The sequence below is a fragment of the Leptonychotes weddellii genome, chromosome 5 (assembly GCF_054177405.1).
Source record: "Leptonychotes weddellii isolate Sample4059 chromosome 5, ASM5417740v2, whole genome shotgun sequence".
Taxonomy (NCBI): domain Eukaryota; kingdom Metazoa; phylum Chordata; class Mammalia; order Carnivora; family Phocidae; genus Leptonychotes; species Leptonychotes weddellii.
The window spans coordinates 102,055,349-102,071,372 of NC_138373.1; the positions used below are offsets into that span (position 1 = coordinate 102,055,349).

At 56.3% G+C, this 16,024-nt stretch overlaps 1 protein-coding gene across 1 annotated transcript in view; it reads right to left on the reverse strand.

The window, feature by feature from the left end:
- Nucleotides 1-15,803, reverse strand: part of FAIM2 (Fas apoptotic inhibitory molecule 2) — a 32,555-nt gene extending 16,752 nt beyond the window's left edge. The window contains exons 1-10 of the mRNA XM_006729236.3: nt 15,646-15,803; nt 12,311-12,506; nt 9,606-9,706; nt 9,078-9,142; nt 8,614-8,667; nt 2,841-2,891; nt 2,464-2,503; nt 1,896-1,933; nt 1,277-1,364; nt 912-1,007 (exon numbers count right to left, since the gene is read on the reverse strand). Of these exons, the coding sequence (XP_006729299.1) occupies nt 912-1,007; nt 1,277-1,364; nt 1,896-1,933; nt 2,464-2,503; nt 2,841-2,891; nt 8,614-8,667; nt 9,078-9,142; nt 9,606-9,706; nt 12,311-12,506; nt 15,646-15,660 (744 nt within the window). The 5' untranslated portion in view covers nt 15,661-15,803. The remainder of the gene's footprint in view (nt 1-911; nt 1,008-1,276; nt 1,365-1,895; nt 1,934-2,463; nt 2,504-2,840; nt 2,892-8,613; nt 8,668-9,077; nt 9,143-9,605; nt 9,707-12,310; nt 12,507-15,645) is intronic.
- Between the last annotated feature and the right edge of the window lie 221 nt (nt 15,804-16,024).

Below are 16,024 nucleotides of genomic sequence, written 5' to 3' on the forward strand. Positions count from 1 at the left end.
TCCGGTCCCTCCCTTTGTCAACAGGATCCTGGGAAGTGCCAAGGAAATGCTAGAATCAATCCTGATGTCCTGGACTTGGAGCCAATACCCTGGGGGCCGGAGCTGGGCAGGATGGGGTGGGGGAAGGGGAGAGTGAGGAATGCTGCTCCTAGCCTAGCAGAAGAGGGGCAGCGGGGGGATCATGCACCAAAAGTGGCTAAGAGGAGCCTTGGGTGGAGGCTGGGGGGTGGAAGAACTGAGCCCTCTAGCAGGGGTCTAATAGCCTCATCCCTGGGGTTCCCAGGATTAAATCTCAGTCCCCTCCCGTGATGCCCTCGATCTGCCCCCTTCTCCGTCTGCAGCAGCCTGACTGCTTCAGTCACCACTGAGCCCTTTGCAGTCCTGGTTGGATTTCCCAGGGCCAACCAGCGGCTGAGGCCCCACTGATACTCTAATGGGGTGGGGGTATGCTCAGAGCCCCACTGCCCCACCTCCTGCCTGTCTGGCCAGCCAGATTCTGTCTCTCTGGACTTCACTGATCCCACAAGAGCTCCGGGGGGCCCTTGCTCAGGGCCCTTCTGGGCCTCGTGGCCCTCTGGCGTTCCTGTGCTCCCTTCTCTGCCCCGGGTTTAAATGTGTTGTGCTCCCCCCCTCAGCCTCACCTCCCCCCTAGAGGGGAGGATGAGAAAGGTGAAGCGGATGTGGCTCATGGTGCAAGCAGGTGCCCAGGCCTGCCAAGAAAAGCCTCCTTGTTGGTTTGCTTATCCTGCCAACAAGCCCAGGGCAGGTGCCAGGAGGCCTGGACAGGATGTCAGGCTGTAGGCCTTTGGCTCTGGGCCTTCCCTGGAGGGCGGGGGAGGAAACAGCACCCTTGGGCAAGGTGGGCTCTCCCTCCCTCCCCAGGGCCCCACTGGGAGACCCGGGGGACTCACATATTGGAAGGGCAGGAGGATGGCCAGGATGAGTCCACTGAAGAAAAGAGTCATGAGCAGCACGAAGATCACACCCTGGCAGGAGGTGAAGTCAAACTGCAGGGATGGGACAGGCGTCAGCTGTTAGGCCTGCCCAAGAGGGCTGCACATTCCCAGGGGGCCCCAGCTGGGCAGTGTGCTGGTGTGCTGGTCAGAGGGCGGAGGCCTACACGGCAGCCTCACGCTCCCCCCTAGAAGCCGGCATTCCTCCTCCAGGGGGCCTCCGCATATCCTACTCACCCCTTTCACTTCTCCCTAGCCAGGGACCCAAGCCTGGAGCCCCCCATCCCACAGGCCTTGCCCTGCCCACCAGCCCCAGAGCTGACCTTAGTCTGGAAGCTGAAGACAGTGACGGAGAGGCAGACAAGAGCCGTGATGCCCAGGCACAGAAGGACGGACGTGGTGTTGTAGTAGCTGCAGGACGCGGGGCCAGGGGCTCAGCTTCAGGCAGGCCTTCCGGTCTCCCTGGCCCTCCCCTTCTGCCAGCACCTGACCCCTTGACCTCAGGTCCCCACCCTCCCCCCCTTCCCACGGTCCTCCCTCTCCCTGCCTTCCCAGCCTCTTCCCTGGGCCCTGCCCTGCCCAGCATGCTTAGACTCAGACTCCTGTTAGAAGGATCTTGAAGAGGTGGGAGTAGAGGGTGGGGGGGGGCTTTGTGCTGCTGCCAGGAGGTGGTTCACAGGGAATGGGGTGATCAGCCAGTCTGGGGTCCTTCGGGCTGCAGCTCGAGAGAGGTCACCTTGCTCCCCTCCGTTCCCCACCTCCACCCCGCTGACCTGGCCAGGTCCCGCTGTCACTGTGGAGCGGAGTGTGCGAGAAGAGGGCTCCAGGCCAATGTCTCCTGCCTGCCTGAACCCCCTCTCATCTGAATGCTCTCTGAAGGGATGTGTTTGGGAGCAGCTCCCCTCAGAGTGTGGCCTGTCCCCCTCCACCTGTCCCCTTTACCTGGACAACATCCCAGTGAGGTAGGCCATGGACAGGGTCTGGAAGGAGAAGCAGGATGAGGGAATGCTCCAGAACTCAGCCTCTGGGGGCCCAGACACCTTCAAGGCCCAGCCTGGGTCTCCACCCATGGTGCACAGCCCTCAGCTCTGCATCTGCCTCGCCCCCACACACATTCACTTCCACAACTCAGGCCTGGTGAGGAGCGTCCTGACAGGCCTGCCTACCTGTCCCCTTCTTTCTTTTGCAGTCCTGCTTCCACCTCCCCACCCCCCAACTCTCTACAACCCACTCTTCATTATCCAGAGCTCTAGGATGCCTCATTCAAACCTCTTAAAAACAACATCACAAAGAAAAGAGACAGTGGATGGAGTCGGGGAGAGACTAAGACCATTTGGAAAGAGAGGATGAGACGTCTGTAGCAGAAGTGGGGTGAAAATACCCCTGCCCCAACCAGTGACCTCACATTGGACACCCCCAACCCAGACTTCTGGGCCCTCGAAGCCCAGCCTCCTTCCCCCCCCACCACCTCCACTCAGCATCTGTCCCCAGCCACCCCTCGGTCACTTACGAAGATGGTCAGGAGAATCAGGTTCCAGGGGAAATGCCTCCTGCAAGACAAGCCACAGAGTTCAGAGGAGAATGGGGGGGACTGAAAGCCACAGGCCGGGTCACTGCCGCAGCGAGGAGGTCTTGGCCTCACCCCAACCCCACTCCTCGGAGCCCCTTCCTTCAGCCACATCCCCAGGTACCCCCATCAGTGGATCCACGCTGCGCTGTTGCTACCTCAGGGGCCCCAAGTAAAGGAGGGAGGGGCAGGCTTGATGGAGCCCAGAAGATAGAGACCTCTCAGAGATGCACAGAATACTGGGGGAGGGCAAGACCGAGGCCAGAACTTTCCAGATCCTGCTCATGTTCCCACAAGTTGCTCCTCGAGCCATCACATACCTAGGTCCAGAACAGCAGGCCAGGGTCAGATAGGTCGCAAAGAATACAGCGCTGTGAGAGACAGATGGATGGGCCAGTCAGCCCGTGCCCCCTGAGGCCCCTTCACCCAGTCCCCTGCTCCTTCTCCTCTCTGCCACCCCTGCCCACAGGTGCCAGGCAGTAGGATCAGGTTGGGGGAAGGGTGTTTAAGACGGCAGTCATCCTAGAACCTGGCAATTGGCAGGCTGGTGGTCCAATCCCCAAAAGACAGGAATGGGCATTGGACGAGCTTCTGGAAATACTGAGTCTGGGGTGCCACGGGGCAGCTGACCACCTGATCCAAAGTGGCCTCCCCAGACACTCTCAGTACTTCACACAGAAAGTTTGTCTACGGTGTTTTCTATGTGCCAGGCAGAGTGCTAAATGCTTTATGACTACTAATGGATGCAATCCTCCACCTTCTTGCTCCAGAGTCCTGGCTTGTGACCAGTGGCCCATACTGCCTCAGTCCCCTCCCGCCCTTCTCACTACTTGTAATCACCTTGTCACTTTATTGTTAGTCTACCCTACTAGACTGCGATTGAATCAAGGGAAGGGCCCTCATCTGTCCTGCCAGGACCTGGCCCAAGCAGGAAGTACCTGTGGCATGAATTTCTGGATCAGGTGGCCATGTCCAGCAGACGACTGGCCGGGAGCTCAAGTGCCACACAGTGACAGGAGCCGAGGATTGAGGGTTTTCTAGAGAGCAGTGGAGGTGAAGGCCAGTCTAGGAGGTGGAAGATGAGGAGCTGAGGACCCCAGGGGCATGTTCATGCCTACCTAGATTGGTGCCACCACCAACGAATGGTCTCCAGCCCCCAGTGGGCTCTCAACATGGCACCTGCCATCCTTGCCCTTCTCCCTCCTCGGTTCGTCACCTATCCCCCACAGCAGCAATTCCAACCATCCTCCGCCACCCACAGACCTCCCAGGCTGCCTCACTCCTGCATGGTCTGGCCTGATGCATCCCAGAAAGATTTGAGATGAGGTGGGGCTCCCTTGGCTCCCTGGCTGCCACCTGCAGACATCGTATCATGCATCTATGTGCCCTTTTTCCTGTCCTTCCATCCCAGACCAACCCAACCATCCCAGGCTCAACTGCCCCACCATCTCTGTCTCTAATACCTCATCCTTTCTACTGGCGCCTCTCCTTCCACACAACCCTCCTCAGCTCTTTTCTATCTTCGGTCTACGTCTTCCCCAGTTCCAGCTACTGCCACTTTATCCACCCTCACAGATAAGCTTGAAACAGTCGTCCCCACTTCACTATCTCCTTCTTCATCTCCAAATTACTCCCCAACCCTGCAAACCCAAATCCAGCCCCACTTAATGAGAGCCGGCTTTGCCACATCCCTGTGACCTTGTTGAATCCAAGTGACACTTGTCAGTCCCTGTCTTACCTGACTTTTCTTTTTTTTAAATTATTTATTTATTTATTTGAGAGAGAGAGAGAGAGAGAAACAGCATGAGAGGGGGGAGGGGCAGAGGGAGAAGCAGGCTCCCCGCCGAGCCGGGAGTTACCTGACTTTTCAACATCTGATCACTCCCATTGTTCCCCGGGTTCCACAGTGACAAACTCTTGGGCCCCCTCCTACCTCCCTGGCCACTCCTTCCCAGTCTCCCTCAGGATATCTAAATATTCCCTGTTCCTTTGGTACAGAGTCCCACCCGGCTGTCTCCCCTCATGCTCTCCCTGGGGGCTCGCTCTTCCACAGGACTCCCTTTAGCAGGCAAATGCTCACGGCTCCCACACCCTTGTTTCTCATCTAGATGCTCCTTCTTAATCCCAGACCTGCATAGGCAACTGCCAACTCGGCAGACATAGCCATTCAGAAACATGCCAAACCCAACAGGTCAGGAGTGAACTCGCCCTCCTCCCTGCCCCTGCTCCTGCATCTCCTATTGTCAAGGACGTCATGCACATTCAGGTGGCCCAACCAGAGAACTCAGCATCCTTGACTCTCACCTGGCCTCGCCCGATTAATCACAGGGACCTGCCGATCCTCTTACCCAGGCAGCGCACAGATCTGTCACCTTCTCTCCATGCCCAATTCCACCCTTTTAGGTGGGGCCACCTCTCCCTATCTGGTCCTGCTGCCTCCAGCCCTACCTTTCACCCTCCAAGCGACAGACAGATCTGACCATGGGACTCCCTTGTTTAAAATTCCCAAAGACCTGGCAAGGCCCTGCTTGATCTGCCCCACCTACCTCCCCCTGTCTTCTGCACCCTCATAACATGCCCGCCACACTGTGCTTTTGCTGGAAAGGACTGACTGGCAGCGACGCCCGAGGCCTGGGTTAGAAGGGCTCCCTCCATGCACCATGGGCATTCCTCAACTGAGGCCCGCACTCACACACCCTACGGGCCTGTTCATCTGAACCCTCACCCAGATGTAGCATCTGGCATGAGCTACTCATTTTGCATTCCTACAATTACCCCGGGGCCTGGCAATGGTTAGGTGACCTTTAAATACTTCTGGATGAAATGCAAAAGCATAAAGGATGTAGGGACGGAGAAAAGCCGATTGGATTTGGCAAATAGGACCCCTCCATCTTCACCTTCTCCTATACTTTGGAGGCTCTCAAGTGATGTGGGACAGTTGTCACAGTGATTAAGGGGCTCTTAGTGCCGGGACCAGTGAGGGACAGTAGAATTGTCCTGCCCCAGTTGAGAAACACTCCAGGATCTGCTCTCTTCTGGTCTCAACTTGAGTCATTGGTCGGTCACGTCGGCAATATTGATAATAATAATACCCTTGTCTATGTGCATCCTGGGTGTGAGTCCTGTCTCCCTACCGGACTGGGAGCTTCCAAAGGGCAAGGGCCCAGTCTCCTTTCCTCCCTGGCCCTCAGCTCCTCAGCCCTCAAGACCAGGGGTCAGAGGAAGGGCAGAGGGACACCACCCAAGGCTTATGATGCAGCTTTGGAGCCCGACTCCCCTATTCTTAGCCCAGCTTTGCCACTTTGATTGTGTGAGCTTGAACAAGCTACTTAATTGCGGAGCCCCCTCATTTCCTCCTTTGTAAAACAGCAATACTGATACCAATTCACGGGGCTGTAGCTGGATTGGCCGAGAGCACGCACTCCAGCGCTTAGCACAGGGCCTGGCACAGGGTACGGACTTGAGAATGGGAGTTGTTATTACAATTAGACTGACAGCCTCCTGGGGAGGCTCTGACCCACCTCTCCCAGCTCTGGTCTCACCGTTTCCTCCTCTGCCTGGCCCCCCCACCCCCACCCCCCAACAGCCCCAACTCCTTCCCGCCGCCAGGGCTCAGAGGGAGCAATCAGACAATATGGCAAGAGCCCGCTAGGGGAGATGACTGGGGCCTCGAGAAGGTGGTGAGTGGAGGGGGCTGCTGGAAGGCCGCCATCCCAGGGGGCAGAGAATGAGTCACAGAAGTGAAAGAAAGACTAACTTGCATGTCAGAGCCTGGGCCCCAGGGCCTGGGCTGGAACCACCGTCTGTTTATAGAGTTCCAGAACAGGGGAGTGAGACTCAGGTGGAGGCCAGCATCCAAACCCAGTGCCCTCCCTCAGCATGTCCCGCTCTAGGGCCGATCCTGGGCCAGCCGAGCACTTAGGGGAAGTGCACAAGACTCCACTGCTTAAGAAGCAGTAACTGCTCTCCGAACCCCACATCCTCATCTGTAGAATGGGGATAATCATAGTATCTGCCTGGTAGGGTTGTTTTCAGGATCAAATGATAAATACCTGGAAAGCACTTAGCATGGCGCCTCACACATAGGGAAAGAGTGGTTTTACTCTTATCGCTACTAAGGGCTTGGTGTGTGGTAGGAGGTGAGACCCACTAGGTCTCAGACCCAGAAGCGGATTCAGGGGGCAAAGTTGAGGGGCGGGGAGGGGGTAGGGCAGGGCAGAGCCACAGGCTGGCTTTCTGGAGAAAAGGGCAGCATCTTGGTGTTGGAATTCGCAAGCACCTCCAAGGCTTTGTGACACCCCATAAAAAGCACAGGGTCCATCCCCACTCCCAACTTCTCTCCACCACCACCCCCACCAAGCCGGGGGGAACATCTCTCCTTTCTGTCTAGAGATGTTGAGGAGGAGGGCCGTTCAATCTCACCATCCACAGGCCAGATTCTCATGCCTGCCCTCAGTGGGGTGGACTCTGCCCCCACTTGCGAGCCTGCTCATTCCCCGGCTGTGCCCCGGCCGGGGTGCTCCATCTGCTCAGGACGTGGAGTCCCGCCGACCCTCCCGTGGAAGGCCTGGTGAAGGGCCTGGGGACTCCATTCCCGAGTCCTCAGGGCACCTGAGTCTGCCGGGCGGTGCTGACGTGCTGGGAGCCATGCCAACCTGCCATGCGGGCTGGCCTGGCGGCCAGTCCCTGGGGTCTCATGAGCTTACCACACAGTGCCTCCCCGTCGCGTCTGCAGACAGGCCCTGGGTCCTACGCCCTAAGAAAGTCTCCAGGTGTGAATGTCTCCGCCCCTGGGACTCCCAACTTGACTGAACCACCCGTCCACTCCTCTGCTCCTCCAAGGAGCCGCAGAGGCTAGGATGAGTGAGCCTCCTTGCTGTCAGCTTATGGTTGGCCTGTGTTAATTCAAGGCCCACTCTCAGACTGTTCTGGACTTGGGGTGGTGCAGGAGGCCGAGCGAACATCTCCACCATTTCTCCGCCCAAGAGCAGGCCTAGCACAGCTGGAGTGGGCCAGCGCCTCGCCAGACGTTCAGTTTCCACTCCGTAAGGCTCCACGGCTCTCTCAGGTGTCTCAGATTCCCTAACAGGGAGCCTTCCGGTCCTCCGCCAGTCTCGTCCCTTATTTACCAAATGGACCATGGGCAGTCCCACTCCTGTGCTTTTGTCTGAGCCACTCCAGTCCCCGAAGTGGACTGAGGGCTTGGGTATCTCGGGCTCACTCCCATGCTGCTTTGTGCTGCTCACTACCTTCCCCTGCAGAGGCTTCCTCCCCAGCAACCCCAGTGGCCAGTATAGGGCTGGGCTCACAGGCGGTGCGGAAGGAGACTTAGGTGAGAGCAGTTCTGCTCTGAGCCCAGGGTAGTTCTGGCCTAGAATTATCCAGAATGACCCCAAATTGCCCAGATAAGAGGGCCAAGAATCACCTACACCATCAAAGCTCTTCTCTTAAGTTATCCGCCATGCTCCTTAAAAAGCATAGGACAAGCAGGAGCCAAATGGCTTGAGAAGAAGGGAATCTGCCAAGCAGAGTGATGAGGAGCACAAACCTCAACCTGAATCCTGGATTTGAATCCCAGCTCCACCACTAACTAGCTCTGTGACCTTGGGCAAGTTACTCAACCTCTCTGAACCTTAAGTTTTCTGAGGTAATCCTACCCAGTTGACTCGAGGATCGAATGCAATACCATACATCCAGCACACAGAACAAGGCCCAGCCCTTGTTAGGCACTCTTTAAGTGGTAGCTATTATGATGAATAATTCATAGGCATTAATAACAAAACATTAATAAGAGTCACAACATCATCATTAGTGTGGGCCAAGGTGTTCCAGCCCCGCTTCCCCTCGGGGCCAAGGTCTGGGTCTCACCAGCCAGGGCCCCAGCCCCACCCTCCCCTCTTTGTGCAAGCACCGGAACGTATGCCTGTCTTCTTCCCCCCGTCTCAGATCTAAACACCAGAAGGGCCGTCCTGGCCCTTCTCTTGTGAGGAGGTGGAGAGGGGCCATGGGCTTGGATTCTGTCAGGGGAGATTTCCCACCTTGGGCCACTGAGCGTTCTCTGGCAAGGGGCCTGGAGGCCTGGGGAATACTCACTAGGATGCCCAGTACCATCCTGGGTTGGCCTGAACATAGTCCTTAACGGGGTCACTGCAGAGAAAGGAGGGGGGAGAATCAGAATGTGCCCTCTGTCTCCATCTCCACATCTGCCCCGCCACGGCTCACAGGACTTGTGAGGAAGAAAGGCGGAAGGCATCCCTGGTGGCACAGGGGGCCCCAGCCACAGTCCCAGGCTGGGATGGGGAGGCGCGGGGCTGTGGGCTGGAAGATCCGAGAGGATGTGTGCTTCGCAGACACCTGCTGGCCCGGAAGGCACCAAGTCACCCTCCCAGGGAACGGAGGACTCCTCCGAGGGCACTCGCTGAAGTTCCTCCCCAGCACGAGGGTACCCACTGCCCCCACACAAATCTCTTCAGGCAAACATTCCAAGAGCAGTCTGGCCTCGCCATGGCTGCCCTGGAAGACCCAGACCTTGTGCCCGGTCCACACTGCCAACTCACCAGAAGGTAAAAAGAGCCACGACACCCAAGGTCACCAGCAGCTGGATCAGCAGGATTGTATAGACCTAGGGGTCGGAGGGAGTTCTGCTCAGTTTGGGGAGCCCCATTTGTGGCCAGGGAGACTTGGCCCCCCAGTGAAGCTCAGGGAGATCCCAGCTTCCCAGTGACTTAATCTCCTCTCCAGACCTGCATCCTGTACCCTCCACTCTCCTTCTTAGGGGTCACTAGAACAGACCCAGGACAAGGTGAAAGAAGAGCAAAGATGCTCCAGAGCCCACTCCCACAGGACAAGGGATCCCAAGTATCTGGAGAGAGGGTGAGACAATGAGTTTAAGCATAGCAGGGGGCAGTGGAGTGAAACCTAAGGACACACTTCCCAGCAGGTGTTGTCATCTGCGGTCACAGGAGAAGGGGAGAGGGATGGCCTCTGCAGGAATCTGCAGACAGAGGGATGGGCCAGGGTCTTCTCAAGGGACTCCCCCTACCTAACCCCTCCCCCCATGCTGGAGAGTTGGAGGAGGTGGTTACCTTTCTGATGAAGACTCGGCGAACTTTCTGGTCGTCCCAACTGAAGGTGGTGAAGAGCTCATGGTCTCCAGCCGGGAAACCATTCTCATAACTGGAGCTGCCTGGATGGACATGGGGAGGGCCATGAGGGCTCCCATACATTTAAATCATTTAAATGCTGCTCCCAATGGCCACCTGCTCAGAGCTGACTTTTGTCAAAGTGGCTATCTGGACCGGGCAAGGCTTTCTCTCTAGCCCCGTTCTCAAACGTCTCACCCCAACCCCATCCCATCCCCAGATCTCTCTCCCCACCTGCTTCTCCTGTCTGAGTCCTGAGAATAAACTGTCATCTCCCCTCCCCTTCCTGCACGCTGGTTGGGGCTCCCTGCGGCCAAGCCCTGCCAAACAAATATGACCCTTTCCTCTTATGTCCCCCACTCTCCTCCCTGAACATGCTGGCTCCCTTGTGGCTAAGAACCAGAGAGGGACAGCCACTCTCCCCGGGCCACCTAGCCCATCCCAGGATCAAAGGTCCTGCCCCAGCTTGCTCTGAGGCCCTTGGGGTGAGAACTGGGAACTAGTGTGGAGGAAGGACCTGCTGGTACTCCAGCTGGGAAGCAAGGCAGGGGGAAGATTGGAGGATGAAGAAGAGCCAGGACAGGGCAAGGAGGAGGGTATGGTTGGGGGTGAAGTTTGGGGGCCTACTCCCAGAACTCAGGACCCAGCTATCAGGCCTTGGGAAGAACATAGGATCCACAGTCAAACAGACCCACATGTGGATAACTTCCTCTAAGACTAACTAGCTGTGTGACCTTGAGCAAGTCACCAGCCATCTCTGAGTCTTTTCTACGATATAGGTCAGTGATACTCACCTCATGGGGGCAAAACTAGGTGAAAGTGGAAGCCTCCGGCTCTGTGCCTGCTGGGGACTGTGCTGCCCCTCCTTTACACCCCTCAGCTCAGCTGGGCCATTCCTGAGGCTTCTGCTCTGTTCTCGTCCACTGTCATTTCAATTCCCCTATTCTCTTCCTGCAATTTCTCCACGAGCTTACCCTCCAAAGCCTCCCCTGAGCCCTCAGCGCCAATGCACATTCCTCCCTCTTACTTTTCTCCAGCCTGACTATATTTTTTCAGCCATGTGCTTTCTTGCTTCTGGGCCTCTCTGCACATCATATTCTTTCAGCCTGAACACTCATTTCCCCGTCTCTTCACCAGTCGAACTCATGTCATCCTTCAGGACTCGATGTGGATACCCCTTTGTCCAGGCAGTCTTCCCTGACTGCCGGGTAGGTTAGGCAGGCTGCCTAGGCCCCTCTCATTGCATACTTGTCTATATAGCCAGGTCTGTGAGGGCAAGTCTTGCAAATCAATGCATCCCCAGAAATTTAGCTGAGTGCTGGACACAGTGCTTGGCCCACACTTAGAAATGTTTGTCACATGTTGGCTAAAATGAGCTTCCTTCCTGCCCCGACAGTTCCCTGGAAAACATTACTTAAGGCAGCTAGTCTTGGCCACCTGGAAATGGAAAATGAGGAAGGGGGAGAGAGGAGGAACACACTGCAAACCTGGGGCCTGGATATTTAATATTTACCCTTTAATATTCCACTTCTCTTTCACGTTCTGTCTACAGCCCCTGCCAAAGCCTGAATGGCCAGGCCACAGAGTGGGAGAAGAGGAGAAAGAAAGCAGTCCTGTGGGTATGGGGCAGTAAGAAGGGTTCCCACAAACACCAGACCTTCATTGGCCCTCCAGTAGGTCACGGTGGGGTAGGGCTGCTTGGCTCTGGGCCCAGGGGGTTTGTGGTAAGGGATGTGGACCATGGTGGCTGCTCCTGGTGAGTAGAGGCTCTGTCTGAGGCATTGTTCTTGAGATTGCTTCTAGAATTCTGCTGGGGAGGGTGGGAGTTGATAAGATGGGGGTGGGTGGATGGGTTTGAGGGGCTGCTGAGGGAGGCCGCAGGGGCTGAGGAAGATTTGAAGGGGGCCCTTCCTTATAGATTGTGGGGAGCTGTATGTTCCTAGCCCTGAGGCAAAGCTCCCACAAGCTGCTCATCCTAACAGAGGGGCTCCCACTGGCTGCGATCCTTGCTCTGCAAGGAGCTGGCGTTCACCAGGGTGAGTCTGCCTATGATATGCCCGGCCGTGAGGGGCTTTGAGGCTAGCATCCACACACCTTCTCCACATCATATCCTCCTGTCCCCAACAAAGGCTTGGAGAAGGGATCCTCAGACCCCTGGCCCCCAGCAGCCCTGGGGTCTTCATGGGGACATGTCTCCACTAAGGTTTCAGATCAGCCCACATGGAAACACACTGCACTCCCACTCACAGGGAGCCAGCCACAGCTTAATACTGCCCCTTCCTGTGTCCACTCTCCCCACCCTTTTTATGCACCCCTTTCTTTGAGGAGAGCCTTTCTAGAATGGCCCCCGGTTTCCCCCTCCCCCTCACCCCATCCCCTCTATTTGCCCTAGCTTGATGGCTTGAAAAAAATCCCCTCTTCCCCATCCAAGAGTACTGTGACTGTAGACATTGTGTTTCTCCCTTTTCATGGAGTCCTCCTTGACCTACCCTTGGAATAGCCCTCCAAATCCAAAGCCTTTGACTACAGAGCCTCATATAACAACCACACAATGCATCTATTTATGGGCAACTTCCTCCTACCCGGGTTTTTCATCTGGGCCCACCACTCCCCTTAATGCTCCTGTCTCCAGGAGCTTAGAGACTTACTAGGGTCCACATAGGCCCAGCTGGGGTGGAGAGGCACAGCCGAAGGGGCTGGGGGGAAGGCCCCTGCCTTCAGTCCCTCCCCAGAGGTGGCCTCCTCATAGGAGGGCGGGGCTGAGGGCACTGCTGGAGTCTCCTTCTTCTCACCATTGGCCTGCTGCTGCCCCTCTGTCCCGGGGGCCTTGTTAGCCACGGAGATCTGTGGAGTAGAGGCAGAGAGAGACAATCACCGGGGAAAGGGAGCCTTCCAAGTCCTCCTCACCAGCCCCTAATTTCTGGGACTTTCTCACCTGCACTAGGAAGGGTGTGGGTACAGACAAGAATCTCCCTATTTTATGCGGGATATGAAATATTATTCAGCCTTAAGAAAGAAGGAAATCCTTCATTTGCAACAACATAGGTGAATCTGGAGGATGTTATGCTAAGTGAAATAAGTCAGACACAGAAGGACAAAAACTGCATGATATCACTTATATTGGGAATCAAAAGTAGCCAAACTCAAAGAAGCACAGAGGAGAATGGTGGTTGCCAAGGGTTGGGGGTGGGGGAAATGGGACGATGTTGGTCAAAGGGCACAAAGTTTCCATTGTGCAAGATGAATAAGTTTTGGAGATCTAATGTACAGCATGGTGATTATAGTTAACAATACTGAATTGTATACTTGAAATTTGCTAAGAGGGTGGATCTTAAGAGTTCTCATCACACACAAAGGTAACTATGTGAAGTGACGGATATGTTAACTAGCTTGATTGTGGTGATCATTTCACAATATATATGTATATCAAAACATCAGGTTTTGTACCTTAAATATGTATAATTTCTATTTGTCAATTATACCCCAATAAAGCTGGGGTGGGGGGAATGACTCTCCCTTTTTATATAGATGGTTGAACTGAGCTCCGGGAGGGTCAGGGCTGGCCCAGGGCACACACTGAAGCTGGAATAAAAACTGAGGAAGGAGAAATTCTTAGGAGAGCCCACCATTGGCGGTCATCGTCCCTGGGGCAGAGAATGCATCTGTATGGTCCCACTGTCTCCCTGGGGTCCAGGGAAGGGCCTGGCACAGAGCAGGCCCTCAAGAATATTATTGAATGAAAGAGTCTTTGACTTAATCTTCCTGCTACCTTGCTAGTTGTATTTTGACCCCTGTTTTAAAAGGAGGGAACTGAGGCTCAGAGGGGAAGAATGACTTGCCGAAGGTCACAGAGCCACACATAGACCATTGGGCTGCAGGGCCCAGGCGCCATCCACTGGGATTGGTCTCCTTCTGTTGGGCGGGAGATGACACTAGGCAAGTGGGGATGGGTGAGCAGGGAAACAGAGAGGGGTGGAGGGGGGAGACACGAAGAAGAATGGGGACTGGAGGAAGGGCAAGAGGTCCTTGGTAAAGGGTCCTGTTTCGGCCTTGTGTGTTGGAACCTCAGCTTCTCTCCCAAACCAGAGCAGAATCACAGGCTGTCACTGCTAGAAGGGACCTCAGGAGGCATCTAGTTCTGCCCCTTCCTTCATTTTATGGATGAGGAAACTGAGGCCCAGAGGGAAATGTACCATGGCAGGTTGAAAACTCAAGTCTATTTATACTCAGCTCTGCTCGCTGCCCCAGAGTGTCCAGTAAGCTTTGGTGAGAGGATTGGAGCTGGGGCTGGGGGGGGCCTGAATGCCGCCATCAGTCAGAGGAGACTGCGGGGCAGGGGTGGCATGAAAACTGAACTGACAACAGAAAGACTGAACCTCAGAAAATGAATGGGAGTCAGGTCTGGCTGCAGAAAGAATGTGTTAAGCCTGAAGGGCCGCAGAGCAAGGCTGCAGAGTTCCTTCTTTGCAGGGTGCTTCTAGCTGAGGCAGCCCAGAGGTGAGCGAGCACCAGATCTCTGCCTCCATGCAGCCCTAAGGACCACTGAACTGGAGGGTTCTTTTCCATCCCCAGAAAGCCTGTGAGCAAAGCTGGGGATGAGAGGGAGAGGGGGCAGGGCAATGCACTGCACTCATCCCAGGACAGGGAGCAGTGTCAGCAAAGTGACTGGGGGGAGGGGGGGATTAGCAGGGGGGGGGCTGGGGGGGAAGCTCTTCATTTTCACCACGGTGAACACCCTTAGGGAAGGGCCTTGCGGAGCCCAGGCCTGTGGGAATAGGGCCCTGGCTCACCGGCTGCCCTCCCACTCCCCGACCTCCTCCATCACCCAGACCAGAAGGGTCACATCCAGGAAAATCCAGTTCAGCCCACCACAACCAGGGTCCTTTGAGCCCAGACCCAGGCAATGGATTATCACCTCTGACTTCCGCCCTGTCCAGAACAGGTCCTCCTCACCAGCCCCCACCCTGCTGATCAGCCCCAGAGACTCCAGGGCCCTGCCCCCATACACACACACACACACACACACACACACACACACCCGGCATTCCCAAGTGAGGTCTGCCCAACGGGAGGAGGTGGTATCACCCAATGACATCATTTTGAGGTCTCATGAGATTAAAAACAGAGAGAGGAGGGTCTGAGAGCCCACAGAAGGATGCCATTGGCTCTGAGGCTCATCTTGGAGAAAAGAAGGGGGAGTGTGGGGGAGGTTCCTCTTCTGTTTTCTCTGCCCAATCCTTAGCACCCTCAAAACAGAGGGCCAGAGTACCCTCCCCCTTTGCCCCAGGCCCTGGTTGTTGTATAATTCCACAGGCTGTTGACATTATATAACCATACTAGGCAAGCCAAGTCTCTGCCCCAGCCCCTCCCCTCCATTTCAGGCCTAAAACTGGGAAAAAAGAGAAGACGTTTTATCTGGTCCCATCTAGTCCCATGCCCAGCCAAAACAAAAACAAAAATTAGAGCATCCTGATGCAGGGTTGCCATGGTAAATACCTCCCCAACCCAACTACAAGGGATGTGTCCAGATGTGGAATAATGACAGGGAGTTGGGTGAGGGGTGTTTCTGTGGGGGTGCGAAAGATGAGCATAATGTGGTTGGGATTGGGATTGGACCAGAGGAGGGTGCAGGATAGGCATGGCCTCTCGGGGCTCACCCAGGTGCCCTCCACCACTCCCCCCACCACACCCCGGACACCCAGGCTGATTCCTTAAGGGAACCTAGGCACCTGTGAAGGGTCCTGAGATGCCAAAGCCCCCTGGGGTGGAAGGGAGGGGAGGTGGGCCTGTTGGGCAGGAAGAAGTCTGGACCCATTCCTTGAAATGGGCCTTTAGGTCCTCTGACTTCAACAAGGACCACAGAGGACCTTTGCACAAGCGCCAGGGGAGGATGCTTATAGTGGTCCAGAGAGTTTGCTTGGGAGGGGCCGGAGGATGGAGGATGGTGCAGGTGTGGGGGGGGGGCGGGGGGAGATGCCGATACCTTTCCTTGGGTCATGGTGCCGTGTCTCCGGGAAGGGGTCCCTGAGGCAGGGGCGGCCGCTTGGCTCACCACAGCCTGCCTGCGTCTCTTCCTTCCTCCGCGTGGGTTCTAGCAACATCCACTGCAGCCGGGCCAGGCGGACCGGAACGTACCATTACAGCGCGGGAGGAGGAGGGGGTCGGGGGCGGGCCGGCAGGCTTGCTGCGGAGGCCGCTGCGGATTTACAAGCCCAGGGGGAGGAGGCGGCCCACTGCCGCCTCCCGCGTCCCCTCCATCCGGTCCCCTCATCCCGGGACCAGGGAGCGCGCACTGCAGAGCCGCCCAAGTGGATGGGTCCGCAGGGCGGGAGGAGGCGCGGGGACTCCGTGACACCCGACCA